The 15,163-nt window shown below is 38.9% G+C and overlaps 1 protein-coding gene across 2 annotated transcripts in view; it reads left to right on the plus strand.

Annotated features, from left to right (window-relative positions):
• The window catches only part of EGFLAM (EGF like, fibronectin type III and laminin G domains), a 122,884-nt gene that overhangs the window by 92,271 nt on the left and 15,450 nt on the right, over positions 1 to 15,163 (plus strand). For both annotated transcript variants that reach the window (XM_087715431.1, XM_087715432.1), the window contains exons 14-16: positions 5,138 to 5,263; positions 7,735 to 7,978; positions 13,028 to 13,139. In XM_087715431.1, the coding sequence (XP_087571557.1) occupies positions 5,138 to 5,263; positions 7,735 to 7,978; positions 13,028 to 13,139 (482 nt within the window). The remainder of the gene's footprint in view (positions 1 to 5,137; positions 5,264 to 7,734; positions 7,979 to 13,027; positions 13,140 to 15,163) is intronic.

Here is a 15,163-nt window from a genome sequence, read left to right on the forward strand (position 1 = left end):
TGCAGGTTCCTGTGTTATACCAATGGCAGAAGTAGCCACAAAGCCAGTTTTCAGGTTTAGTGTAACTTAGATAAGAGGTCACCCTTTTGTTCTTTTTATAACATAAATCAAAAGAGGGCAGTAACTGAGATCGACCACATTTGGAGTTGTTCAACTCTCCCCTGGATAGAAATGCCAGGTTATCTGTGGGATATTTAAAAACCTAATAAATTGGCCTAGAAAGCAGACACTGAAGAAAATAAGGTCTTGGGGAAGCCTACTGTGCAATTTCACGATAGAGTGAGAAGCTATAGAATACTACAGGACTTGAAACTTTTAAAAAAACATTCTCTCTGAATTGCACTGCTTGTTGGCTGCCTTTACCACATAGCTTATCAAAACCCACCATATTAAAATCCTAGAACTATCTTCATGTAAAATGAAACATTTAAAATAGAAGATGTTGGTTTGTTTGTGGCAAATTTGTTGAATTGAGTGTTAAGAATCAAACTCTAACCAGATTAATAACAAAGACAACCAAAATTTTGGAAATTTGACATTTTCAACTCTGTGGTTTTTCTCCACAGATGTGAAAATACTTCCCACTTCATAGGAAATAGCAATAGCACTTTAGATTTATATACCTCTTTACAGTGCTTTACAGCCCCCTCTAAGCAATTTACAGAGTCAGCCTATTGCCCCCAACAATTTGGGTCCTCATTTTACCCACCTCAGAAGGACGGAAGGCTGAGTCAACCTCGAACCTAGTGAGATTTGAACTGCCAGATTGCAGGCAGCCAGCAATCAGCAGAAATAGCCTGCAGTACTTCACTCTAACCATTGCACCACCGTGGCTGTTTAGGGTTGCATAGGTTATTTTTCAAATTCAGTTTTTAGTTCCTTTTTCCTAACTGTTTTTGTATGTAGGATTTCATTTATGCTTTATGTTGCCTTATTTTGAAGATAAGAAGGATTATGCTGATTGAATGAACAGATGGGAGCAGAAGTGATCAGTCGATAGCATCCACCTCGGAATGTCTTTGATTGGATGAATGGATTTTTATTCCTGAAGCTTGAGAATTCCATTTGATGTTGCCTTTTCAACGTATGATCAAGGCTGTATTTCATTTTATAGGATTTGTTGCTTGTGGCATTTATATCGAGTCGGCTCATCAGTCTTTTGTGGTATAGCTTCTTGCACATCATAAGTTAAAAAAAAAGGCAAGATATTTTATCTGCAATGCTATAGTGTACAGTGGTGGGTTCCAGATCCCGTCGCAACTGGTACACTGGGAGCTGGGCATCCTGGTTGGGCACGCTCATGTGCATGCATGCACACACTACTGCCCTGTGACACCCAGCTGCTCGGCGGTGGTCACGCGTGCACAATTGGCCGGTCGCATTAAAAACGGCTATAGGACGCTGGTGGGCCAAACGAGTCACTATACCGGTACAGTGGCCACTGCTCCCGGCTACCACCTGTACGTCTGTACCAGGGCATACCACCCGAACCCACCACTGATACTGTACATGCTTACATGAAGTAGGACATACTGAATTTACTTGGACTTCTAAATAAGCAAGTATAAGGTTATTTTGGTGGCGCATAATATGGATGTAAGACGAGGTGGAGCCGAGGTGGAGCAGTGGTTAAATGCAGCACTGCAGGCTACTTCAACTGACTGCAGTTCAGCAGTTCGGCTGTTCAAATCCCACCAGGCTCAAGGTTGACTCAGCCTTCCATCCTTCCGAGGTGGGTGAAATGAGGACCCAGACTGTGGGGCGATATGCTGACTCTGTAAACCGCTTAGAGAGGGCTGAAAGCCCTATGAAGCGGTATATAAGTCTAACTATTGCTATTGCTATTATCTGTACCACAATGCCAGTAGTTCCTGCTGCTTTCTATGGGATCCGTAAATTATAGGCTATGCATAGGAAATTCCCCTAGTCTCTGTTGAATCCATAGTCTGATTTCCTCATTTGGATTCAGGGTTACACTAGGTAGTTCTTCTTCATGTTCCTTGTCTCATCTGTTTGACAGATTTCCCCCCTCCCCCCTATTTCATAGATACCCATTTTTGCACCTTATTTTGTACTTATTTGCTTTAAAAAAAAAAGAATTCCATTTGATATACTTGACCACTAAATCATTCCAACACGTCTAGTGTTTTAAGACATCCTGCCTCTAGATATTTGGAAATCACTATCTTCTCATATGAATCACCTGAGAAATCTATCATTCAATCTCTTGATGGCCTTCATTTTATTAAAAGTAGCTCTCACCCATTGTTTAAGGATGAGGGGAAAGATGGTGGTGCTGGTTACTTCTTTTTGTTGGGGGCATGCATTTTTTAAAAACCCAGGTATTAGGGAGAAATAATAATTTTACTCTGTGCTAAATGTAATAGGGATAAAATTAATGTATTCTGTAATACCGACAAGATAAATTAATAATACTGTAAATGTGTATGTGTCGTCAAGTTAGCATTGACTTCTGGCATTTACCTGGTCTAAACCCTGTAGTTTCTTTGGTAACATTTTTGGAAGTGGTTTGCCATTGCCTCCATTCAAGGGCTAAGAGAGAGTGAGTGGCCAAAGGTCAACCTGTTAGCTTTGTTCCTGTGGCAAGAACTCATAATCTCTCAACCCAACTGGCTCTCAAAATTGTCAGACCAATGTGTTGAATGCAGAGTATTCCAGAGGACTGCTTTGCAAAGTCCGCTAATATAAGTGAAGCGGTGCATTAAAGTAGCTTCTAAAACAAGCATCTAACCCTAGTTTATTATTTGTGGACTTATACTAGCAACACTTTAACAGGAACAGCATGGTAAAGTATTTGGTATGTGCACTCCCAGTGAGTCCAAGCAATTTTCAATGCAGATCCTTAAGCCTTTCAAAGGAGGGTGAATGTTTTGCAGGGCATTGGAAATCTTATAATTCAGCAGTGGATGGATTTTCAGCAATGTGTGATTTTTTCCGAAATCAATTTATTCAAGTTCTTCCTCCAAGTATTAGGCTTGTTATGCTAGACATCATCTCTTAGGTGAAGACATTAAGCCACATTATGCTATATTACACTAACTCTTGAACGTCTAAAGTGGTGGCATTTAAATGCTCTTCAGAACTAACTGGAGAGAGACAAATTGGCCAGTTTTGACAATCGCTGATATCTCAGCCACTTTCCCTTTAGATAAGTTAATGACGATGCTGATTACAGAAGATGTTCTATGCATTGACTTAATTTACTCAATTTGTAAAGCTGACCACCTGTAGGCAACTCTCCGTGACCACTAGCAGGAAAGCAACCACAGAAATAGAAATAATCACAAACGAAAATGACACAAAAGAACGCATATAAATACCTACATTGCAGGAATCAAAACATACTTCACATAGATTGATACATGCTGATGCTAATGCACCCTGGTCCATTGCTAGAGGGAAAGGCCAGATCTTCAGGGTTTTCTAAAGGCCATCAGAATCAGTGTTATGCAGGAAGGGCATTGCAGGTAGTTGCATTGTTTAGTGTAGCAGGGGCCATGAGGTTTGCAGGAACATCTATCTCCAAAGTTTCTGCTTGCCCCACTGCCAGATTGAGCATGTTTTGGGTTCCCAGAATGAAATAATGTCATCTAATGAGTCTGAGGAAACATTTTCTTCTCTCTCATAACACTTTCATTATGGAATAACCCATTTCAGAGAGATGGATGAATGCAGCGATGGGATTCCAAATATTTTCCTACTGGTTCTATGAGAGAGAGCTTTGCTTGCATGCGCAACACTCAAAGCCTGCCTGTCAGCGCTGGTGAGCTGAGCTGTTGTTTAGCTCAGCTGAGGCACAGCAACCCACTCTACCGTGCAAATTGGCTGAGCTAAAAAACAAGGGAATATAGCATAGGAAACGACAGGGGCAAGAGAGCGGGGCCAACCTGAGGTGGTATTTGCTGGTTCTCTGAACTAACCAAAATGTTCGCTACCAGTTCACCAGAACCTGTCCGAACTGCCTGAATACCATCTCTGGATGGACATAACAGAGTTATCCTTTGTGAAGACCATGAAAACCTGGCTTCCCCATCGTCCCCGGCCACTGGAACCAGGATATTAATAGAGCATGAGCATGGGCAATATGTTGGTACAGATATTTTTATAGGGAACTTGACACATTTTTTTTCCATTTATTTGGATAATTACATTTTTTAAAAAACATCTTAGTTCACCATCCAGAATACTATAAGATGGATGGCCTCATGAATTTGATCAACCAGTAATCAAATCCATGCTCATCCTATCTGATCTTTTGGAATGCACAGGGACAATTAGAGATAGGAGGTTGGAGCTGTGTAGAGTACAACAACCCCTTGAAGTGTACCGATAATGATACTATACTTGGGCAACATGGATCCTCTGCCATGCAGATGGAATATTTAACTAGTTGCATTGTAACTAATAGGATGAGAGCCTGCTGTTTAGCACCTCTTAGTATAGGTCCTATCAAACATAGAAAAAAAAAAGATAATTGAAGGAGCATTGGGTTTCACTTATTTTTACCATCGATTCGCTGTGCACACGTTTGCTTCGCGTGTGTGCACTTTCCACGCATGTGCTTTCCTCGTGCATGCACCTTCCATCCGGCCTCAAAAACGTGGCTAAATATGATGGCATAGCGCCTGGGCGGGTCCACCCACGATCTTCACTACTGGTTCACCCAAACCAGTCTGAACCGACTGAATACCACCTCTGAACTGAAGTTATATGGCACTTAATCTAGAGATTGGAGTAGGCTGTGCAAAAGAACAAGAAAGAAGCTAATGAAAAGTATGACGTCTGGCAAGCAGTCATTTATAGAAAAATGTTGCAATTATTGCTTCATTGCTATCATTTTGTAGCAAATCAAACTTCTTGTAGTCTGGAATTCAGTCTCTTAATTGGTTTATGTGTTACCTAGAAGTGACACATTTCTTTGTATATTCTCATGTTTGTATAGGAAACAAGAAATTATAATGAAAAACAAGAAGCTTTATTGAACTCTTGGGTTGACTTGAATGACACTTGACTTGAATGACACTTGTCCATTCAGTCAACCATGAAGTGGCACCTATGAAATCTAACCTAACTTACTTGAATGATAAGTCATTGTTTTATATTTTCCCTGCTTTAGGTGAATGTAGCAGTGGGATATGTGATGAAGCTTCTTGCATTAATGGTGGTACCTGCACAACCATCAAAGCAGATCAATACATCTGCCTTTGCCCACTTGGATTTAAAGGGCGCCACTGTGAAGAAGGTGAGCAGATGTCTATGTCAACTAGAAATAGAGTTGTACACAAGAATTTCTGCAGGGCACTTGATTCAGGAAAACACCCATTTTAATTCATACTTACATACATGCTTATATAATTACTTACTATTGCATATCAGTGATCCTGTGGCTTCCACAAATAATATCTTATTGCTGAATTGGATACTGGTTCAAAGGATCCTTAGGGGTTATGATTCTATATGAAAGTGAAGAAAACAGGAATACCCCTTTCCCTCTCCTTTTCCATAGCTAGGAGAAAAAATGTTGATGTTCATGTTTAGTGTCTGAACTCAGTGATTTGAACAAAGCATCTTGGTTTGAGGAACGTGTTTTTACAGAAGGGAATTACAGGTCCAGTGGTGTGCTTAAAATTAGGCTCTTTGTTTTAAATCTTAAATGCTACAATGTTTTAAAGTCAAACTGTTTCTGCCCAAATCTCCTCTTGGCCCTGAAGAAGCAATAGATGGGTGTGGGGAAGAATGGAAGGCCAAATTCTGTTCTAGCTTATTTCAGATTTGTCAGAAAGCCCAATACTATGTTTTAACAACATGTGTGAAGTTCTCCAGCGGTTTCTTCGTTCCTTCTCAATCATTATAAATTTCATTCCATGAATGAAAACAAATATACAAAATAATGTTGCAGAATCCAATCTGGATTGGTCACCAGGGGTTTAGTCTTCTGAGTTTTTGGACTCGTTCTGGAACCCATCCTCTCTCACCACATTCTTGTGAGAAAGAAGTTCCCTGAGGATGGGCTCCAGCATGAGCCTGAAAGCTCCAACTCTGGTCCTGGTGACTGACCCAGATTGGATCCTGGAACTTCATTCCATCTTGTTTCTGTTAGCTCCCAATTCTTCCTATTGCCGTTAGATAGTGACAAAAGCAATTATAGTAGGGAAGTCCTTGTTTCATTCATAACCATGAACCAGCACTGTGCGCTGGTCAACTCGCAAAGCTTTCTTGACCTGCTCCCGAGTTGCCATAGGGTGGGAATCAAGCCTTGCAGCTGCATCAAGGAATTTGCACCTCAGTCAAAACAAAACACATCCTACCCTGCCAAAGTCAAGGACATCTCCACAGAAACCAGTAAGATCCAGAAGGAATGACTTCCACGACCTGTGAAATTGCTTTGTTGGAGAATGTGACTGATGATACACCTTGGGGGGAGGGGGAAACAGGGTCAGAGGCAAGGCGTGAACTGGGTGAAGTCACAGTTGGCTTCACTTGGTTTGTGCCGACATGGCGCTCCTAATAAAAAAAATTGATTTTTCTTGAAACTTGGTTTGAGGCTCCTGCTTTTATTAGGGCATTGGTCGGAACCCTGAAATGCACACTGTCTTCTTTGTTGTATATTACTTTATGGTAAAGACAATGAATACTTTACATAAAATAATCTTCTGAAAGAGTTGACTAGCTTGATCATGTGGATTTATACAACAGCTTTTTCCTGCAAAAATGCCACAGATATTTAAACACTTTATCACTGTAGCATAGAGGTTTGCAGTAAACCAGGGTTACACCAAAAGGATAACCTGTGCAGGGATCTCATACAGCAAATCTTATTCATACATATTTGCATCCCAAGCTCTGAGGCAAGTGCCTAGTATTTCTTCACTCCTCTTCCATCAGAGCAAGTGCCCATGCCCTGACAATTGATTAGTAGCTTTCTGTGAATAAATCAAGCTACAAATGGTTCTCGTTTTGGACTGGCAACTAGGACATTAAATGAAGAAGTTGCTAAGTTAAACTACCACCTTGCTTAGGATCTTACTTCAGCTTTCTTCACTTTACCAACCTGGGAAGATCATAAAAGTGAGGATTAATTGTAAAGCTACTGGTAAAAGTTTGGCACAAAAGTCTTCATTGCAATTGGTTGCTAAACAAGGCACTCCCTAAGTTTATTGCTTGTTGTTAAACATCTACAATATATTTTAGATGATATAATCTCTAGTCCTAATTTCTGCAATGATGTCAGACCTGGGAGCCATCTTTTACTTTGGGCCTTCAAGCCTGCCACATTTTCTACTGTGGGAAAATGGGAGGGGGATTATATGGAGTGTGGGAGATATATAGTCTAAATAACATTCCTTTCTCAGAGAGTCAAGGACACCTTGCCCTGCAGCTGCGATGGTGTGACTGGGAGGCATGTCCAGTTTGGACGGTGCATTGATTGGGCCATGCAATGGACATGTGGGTGCGGGGCAGGGACTTGAACATTCACTTGGGTGGGGAAAACCTGGAAGCTTTCACATTCGGGTTTTCCCAGATGTGCCAATATGACATCTCTAATAAAGTGGAACTTTGACGAAACTCAAACCTCGGAGTCTCCTTTCGTTGGGGGTGTTACTGGGAACCCTGAGAAATTAAATGTTAATGTTTTTACTATAAATAAAGATATAGATGTTATAAGTGGCCATTTTAAGGATTAATGTGGTTTTCTTTGCTTGGGCCTTTCAGTTTTCACCCTCATCATACCTCAGTTCAATGAGACACTGAAATCTTTTGCTGTCACCCCCTGGCCATTAGAGCCAGTCAGCTATCTTTCTTTCATGGAATTCGAGTTCACATTTCGACCAGATGCAGCAAATGGTGTCCTGATGTATAGTTACGATACAGGCAGCAAAGACTTCCTCTCCATTTGCATTGTGGACAGCTATGTGGAATTCAGGTTTGATTGCGGCTCAGGAACTGCTATTATCAGGTAAACATTTTTTTAAAGTATTATTATTATTATTATTATTATTATTATTATTATTATTTTATTATTTATTTGTCTTGTATGCCGCCCACTCCCGGAGGACTCCGGGCGGCTCACAAAAGACAAGGGAAAGGGGGGAACGAGACAAAGACAACATATTAAAAAGAAAACCAACATTCACAATTTCCGTGGAGGTAGATGCTTCTCAGCTCCCCCCAGCCTGCTGGAACAGCCAGGACTTGGTGGCTTTGCGGAAGGCCGGGAGGGTAGTAAGGGTCCGGATCTCAACAGGGAGCTCGTTCCGGAGGGCCGGAGCTGCAACAGAGAAGGCCCTCCCCCGGGGAGTCGCCAGCCGACATTGGCTGGCAGATGGAATCCGGAGGCGCTTGCTCTTTGGCTTTGAAATGGAGATGAGCACAGCCCCTAGAGCAAGTATTTGTCCATGGCATTTCTTATTCCCATTCTTTCCCATAAGGATCATTCAAAACAGTAGGTAATTAAAGGGAACAATTTGTAATTTGATGAAATCCAAAAACCAAATTTGAGGGACGTGGTGACTCAGTGGCTAAGACGCTGAGCTTGTCGGTCAGAAGGTTGGCAGTTCAGCAGTTCGAATCCCTAGCGCCGTGTAATGGGATGAGCTCCCGTTACTTGTCCCAGCTTCTGCCTCATAGTTCGAAAGCACGTAAAAAATGCAAATAGAAAAATAGGAACCACTTGGTGGGAAGGTAACAGTGCTCCATGCGTCCTCAGTGTTTAGACATGCCGGCCACATGACCATGGAAAAGTCTTTGGGCAGCGCTAGCTCTTCGGCTTTGAAATGGAGATGAGCACAGCTCCTAGAGCAGGAAACATCTAGTATGCATTTGTGGGGGAACCTTTAACTTTACCTTAAAAACCAAATGTACTAAGGCACATGTATTATGGATCAGGTTTTCATAATTTGTTCCATAAGTGATCAGTAGTTTTGTGGCACCCTTAACGGCTTATGGAGTGATCTGCAATCTAAATAGTTTTCTGTGATCATAGAAGTAAACATGGCTACTCAGAAAAGAAAAAGAATCACACTGATTTCAATGACAGGAAATTGTCATTGAACGGTAACCTAATTAATGAAAGCAGAAAGCATTCAGCAATTAGGACTGGCATTATAAGCAGGATATAATGTCCATATTTTTTTCATATTGCTCAAGGTCTTTATTACATATTGATCCAGTGTGATGATTACCCTAATATCTATTGATTTACCCAGGATAATTAAACCCTAACTGTTCTTACAAACATGAGGGAAAGGGCATGAATAGATAATTTGGAAAAGAAGCAGCAAAGAAATGGTCTACTGCAGTGTTTCTCAACCTTGGCTACTTGAAGATGTCTGGATTTCAACTCCCAGAATTCCCCAGCCAGCGAATGCTGGCTGGGGAATTCTGGGAGTTGAAGTCCAGACATCTTCAAGTGGCCAAGGTTGAGAAACACTGGTTTAGTGTATTGTTTTCCCAGCATTTTACATACAACAATAGTGTATTGTTTTCCCAGCATTTTAAAAAAAGTATTTATACTTGGAGAAATGTTAAGAGCTCATCAATGATAAAAAGGAAAGCCTGACAGGTATTTAAAATTTAAATTTATGTATTGTTAGAATTGACATGACATTTCTGCCTCTTCTATAAAAATTTACTAAATTTAAAATGTCTGGGGGGGATTGAATTTACATCTATCTATTATATATTAGCTGTTTTTCTCTTCCTAGATTAGTGACAGTTTATAAGGATTACCTTCATACTTTTCACATTCCTCCTGTGGGAAGCCTCACACATCAATTGTGAATAACAGTCCTTTCTCAATGCCTCTCTTCATAATTAGAATTGTGCAGTGATTGGATATCCTTAGAGAATACCACATGGGCAACAAGCCCTGATACTGATTTAAATAATACAAGTTATTTAAACTATCTGTCACAATACCCCCATTTTAAGAGATCCTTCATAGCAGAACTATTTTACTCTTCTTCTTTTTTGCTTTAGTTTTTAACATGCATAATTTAGTTCAGGATGGACAAATTTATTTTACTTTCATCAAGTTAACATTTTTTTCAGGAACAAGTTTATTTCACTTTGTTTCCTGGGGTCCACATAGGCAAACCTTCATCTGGGTGAATCAGGGATGGGGAACAATGGCGCTTTTATGACTTATGGACTTCAACTCCCATGGGCTGGGGCTTCGACTTCAACATGGCTGGCTAAGGAATTCTGGGAGCTGAAGTCCACAAGTCATAAAAGGGCCATCATTCCCCACCCCTGGTGTAAATAAAAAACAATCTATTTTGCATGTGGTTTTTTAAATGTATGTATTTTTTGCAATCACTTTTCCCCAATATATATCGTTTGCAATTAATTCTTCCAACCTAAGCAATAATCTTTGCAATTTTGCCTTATGATTCCATATGTGTGTGTGTGTGTGTGTGTGTGTGTGTGTGTGTGTGTGTGTTTTATTTGTGCTGATAAATAAATATAAATATCCCCAATATTAGGCAACAGTAAAAATATTGGGTTTCTGTCGTGATGGACTCTTGTGACGAGCCGATTGACAGATATGAAAGCAGTTAGCTTCCTCCCATAATTGGGGCATACCAGGGGTTGTGACACTAAATATATACCTTCCTCCCTGGCTTCAGCTGATAAGGAGGAGAGCCTGTGGCTTAATGGCTAAGACGTCTGCCTACGATGTAATATAGCACAGGCTCGAATCCCAGTAAGGGTATGGCTAGCTGATGACAGCTAAATAGCTTGAAATAGATCTATACTAGTCTCCCTTTATTTATTTATCAGCAAAAATACAACGTGTGTGTGTGTGTGTGTGTGTGTGTGTGTATACACATATATACACACGTATGTATGTATATGCATATGCATATGCATATGTATATGTATTCGCTTGGGAACTTCAGGTTTGATCAGGTTTCATATTAAAATTTGAATGAAATCATTTTTATTCCCAGGTCTCATTGTATATGTTTATTTCATGACTCAATGAAGCTCTCCAACTGCTCTATTTCCTCTGGAACATTGACTGATCCCTGGGAGATTGATAATTGGTTTATCATACTTTTATTAAAATAATTTACTTTATTATTTGACCCAATTATTTAAAGTGATTGACAATTGCAGAGCCTCTTAAACTTTAGAAGTCATGCCTAGAAAATGATCATATAATATAGACCTATCTATCTGAGCATCTGAAATTTCTATTTTAAAATAAGCAGTTCTCTAGATTCTAAAACTAATCTGAAGCAGTGATAGTTAAGTAATAGCTCTTCTGCTGTACTCTACAATAAACCAATTTTAGCTTCTTCTTGTTGGAGCTTCCAAGCTGCAGTCCAATTATAGCACACAATTGACCCGTAATTTCAGAGGGTTTTTTTTTTAACCCCAAGGAAAACAATTTATTTTTATTTATTCATTTGCATTTATAAAACTACCCATTTCACAAAATTTGGGTGGCATACCATACAAAAAGGACCATAAAATAAACTTTCTAAAATTAAAAACATCCATTTTTAATATTAACATGTGTTTGTTTTTGCAAATGAAGCCTTGGCCTCACCTAATAGTGGTACTGTGGGCATCATAAGTATGAAATTGGCAAATGGTATATAAACTCATTGGATAGAGCTGCATATTTCGGATCTCCAATATATTGACCTAGCCATAATCATGTCCTTATTGGTGCCTGTTGTTATGATAGCTCCCCATTGGGAGAGCGAGTACGTTCAGCGAAGCATTGTGAGAGTTGCGTTGGAGAACACACAAACCAGCATACAGAGACACTGCAGTTTAAATAGGCTTTTACTTTCATGGAAATAGAGGTATCAGAGTCCATCAAACAGTCCAAGTCATACACGGATAAGACAGTCAGTCATCAATGTCTTTCAGTTAAGGGATAATCCAAATAACATAGTCCAGTATCATATAATCAGTTCGGTACACAAAGTTTGCTAGCAGTTGCAAAACTTACAATAGCTCACGACACTTCCAATCCAGCCTAGCATCTAACAAACAGAGAGAGAGCTAACAGACACTCTGGCTCCCTCTTATGGCCGATTGAGGAAAACAGCAACCAATCACATTTTACAGTATGATTTAAAGAAATAGGTGCAACATTGTTACATGATTTATATATTGCCAACCCAACTGTTAGATTATATTCCTAACACCATTTTTGTGAATTGCAGGTAATAGAATATTCAGAACAAATTCTAGAAAAGCCTTTTTTTAATCTGAATAGTTGGGCTTGGACAGACTGCATGTAGAGGACACCAGGATTTTTTTTTTAAGGGTTTCACAGTATTATTTATCATTGGATTAGATTTGCCGTATTATGCTTCATCCCTCATTAGAACAATCTTTATAGCATTTTGCATAAGACATGCATATGCTTTCTTTTAAGTCAAGGCATTAAACTGATTACAGGAGTGGTGCAGTGGCCTAGAGGTGAAGCTCTCGCCTCACAATCAGGAGGCTGTGAATTCGATCCTAGGTAGAGGCAGATATTTCTCTGGGCACAATCAGAATATATCTGCTGAACTAATCTCCACACTGGCATCAGGAAGGGCATCAGGCTAGTAAACACTCTGCTAGCTCCATTCAGTTGCCCAGACTCTACCCCGCAAGGGATTGTGTTAAACAAAGATGATTAAACTGATATTACAGTACTGTATTGCTGTTTAGGCTTCTCTAATATAGAATCCTTCAGATAGGGTGGAATTCAGCAGATATTCTTTATGTCCTAGCTTGAGTCTAATAGATTTTACTCCCCCAGATCTGAAAGATATTAGTTTGAGGAAATTATTTCCTTCTTAATGATCACAGGACTACAAGTTCTCAACAGCAGTCATTTCAACTGTAGGAAATTCTTAAAACTCGAGATACCAAGACCTAATAATCAACTTATGCAAATAAAGTCTTCTACACGATTAACCTTACAAAACTGATTTCTCACTGGGATTCCATTCATTGGATCAAACATCACTGTTTCATTTTGTCTTTGAAATAGGAGCGAAGACCCCATCCGTTTAAACCAGTGGCATGAGCTCAAAGTGTCACGCACAGCCAAAAATGGCATTTTGCAGGTTAATCAACAAACTCCAGTAGAAGGAATGGCAGAGGTAAGATCTTATCTATACAGACAGAAGTTTGGATTTTTTTAAAATTAAACTGTTTGCTCTGTATGTTTTCTAAATTGATACAAAAAATAAAAGAAGCCCTTCAGTAGATTTTAATGAAATACACTGCTGCAGCTAAATAAGGCCAGTGGCTTTTTAAAAATAGCTTTTTTATTTTTATAGTAATTTTATTACAGTTTAAAATTACAGCAATAAAAACTAATACAACTGAAAAAAAATAGAAGAATGAAATAAATGACTGGAAGGCACAGAAAAGAAAAAAGGGGAAAATGGAGAAATAGAAAAGAAAACAAAATAAAAATAAAGAAATAATATACAAAAAATGACTTTCCACCTTAACCCCAAAAGCATAAATAATTTTAGTAATTTATCACCGCTTAAAATAGAACAAATGATCTCTTTTTCCCATATCCCATCTTTTATCTATAAACAAATCCACAAAGACTTGTCATTTCAGTCCTGATATCAGTGAAAGTTTATTAAGGGATACCAGAGATATCTCTTTTGACCTTGATCAACTAAACCAACTTTATATTCCTTCCTTTTACTTAGCAGCCAATGATCGAATCTTTAGTCCATTCAAACAATGTTGTAGCTCATTTCTTTTCATCTTTTCTTTGTCTATTTTCACAAAATTTTCCAAAACTTTAACAAGCCTCTTTTGTAAATCCAGTAAAGAAAAATCATCCAAATCATTTCGGTGTTTTTTATTTGCATATCGCTTTTAATTATTAAGACATGAACCAGTTTCTTTTGTATGTCCAGTGTATCAACTTTTTTCATGTCATTCTTATAGAAATTCACTTTCAAGTCAGTCCTGATCTTGTCAGGTATAACTCGCTCCTCTACCATAACGTCATTTCAACACATAGTGGCAAACTAAAATTAAAATTAATTCAAACTTAAAATTTGCTTGGTTCATTATTCAAAAAAATTCCTTCAATGTTAAATCCAATGTTAAAATACTTTACTTCATTCTGTAATTGTAAATCAAGCTTAAATGTTCTTCTCCTTGTAATATTTGTTTCCTTCTAGCTCCCTCTAATTTTTAAAATCTTGTTTTAAATTTAAAAAATAATAAAAAGCAAGCATTTTCCTATGGAAAGGATTCATTATAATTGATACTTTTTAAAAAATTTCTCTGGGTGCTTAGTCCTTTTGTAATTTTCTAAAATCAAAGTTTTAATCACCTTTTTGCTGTTTATAAAAAGAGAAAGTTCTTAAATTGTAGTCTTTTGCTAAAAAGTGAATTCATCTGGAGCTAAAAAAAAAAACCTTGTCGGTTCAAAGCTTCCTAACAACTAAAAATCAATTAACAAGCCATTTCCAAAGTGATTAGAAAAGGAAGTATGCAAATTTAATGTTCTTTGAAAGTGCTCACCATGGTTTGAGCAGTTGGTTATTTCCTCATCTCCCAGAGTTTTACATCAAGCAGAGACAGCTGTCTTGTGGTATACTTATGAATGGTTGTTGTCTGGAGCACTTCTGGGCAACCTCAAGTCCACTCCTTGTCTGGAGAGGAATTATCAAAGAGTGGTCAACTTGCGGACTCTTCATTTTATTATTGTCATGAGATCTGCTTTGCATAGAGCCATCTTCAATCTAAAATTTATTATTTTGTGTGTAGGAAAGCCAGACATGTGTCTTCAGTGTCCCATTTTCATTTTACATTACTTTGGTATCCTAGAAGCAACCACTCTCACTCTACAGCTAGAGATATACCGTATTTTTCGGAGTATAAGATGCACCTTTTTCCATCAAAAAAGAGGGTGAAAATCTGGATGCATCTTATACACTGAATACAGCATTTATGGCCTACTGAAACCCCGTCCCCTTTGCAAAAATGGACATGCAGAGGGCTTGGGAGGCTTTCAAAGTGCTCCTGAGGGCTGGGGAGGGCAAAAAAAGCCATTTTTGCCCCTCCCCAAGCCCCCAGGAGCATTCTACAAACCTCCCAAAGCCTCTGAATGCACTTTTTTGTGCATTTTTGTGCATGGCCCATTTTT

Source organism: Thamnophis sirtalis, unplaced genomic scaffold, assembly GCF_051295495.1.
Source record: "Thamnophis sirtalis isolate CommonGarterSnake01/CBP01778 unplaced genomic scaffold, rThaSir2_p1.2 scaffold_5, whole genome shotgun sequence".
Taxonomy (NCBI): domain Eukaryota; kingdom Metazoa; phylum Chordata; class Lepidosauria; order Squamata; family Natricidae; genus Thamnophis; species Thamnophis sirtalis.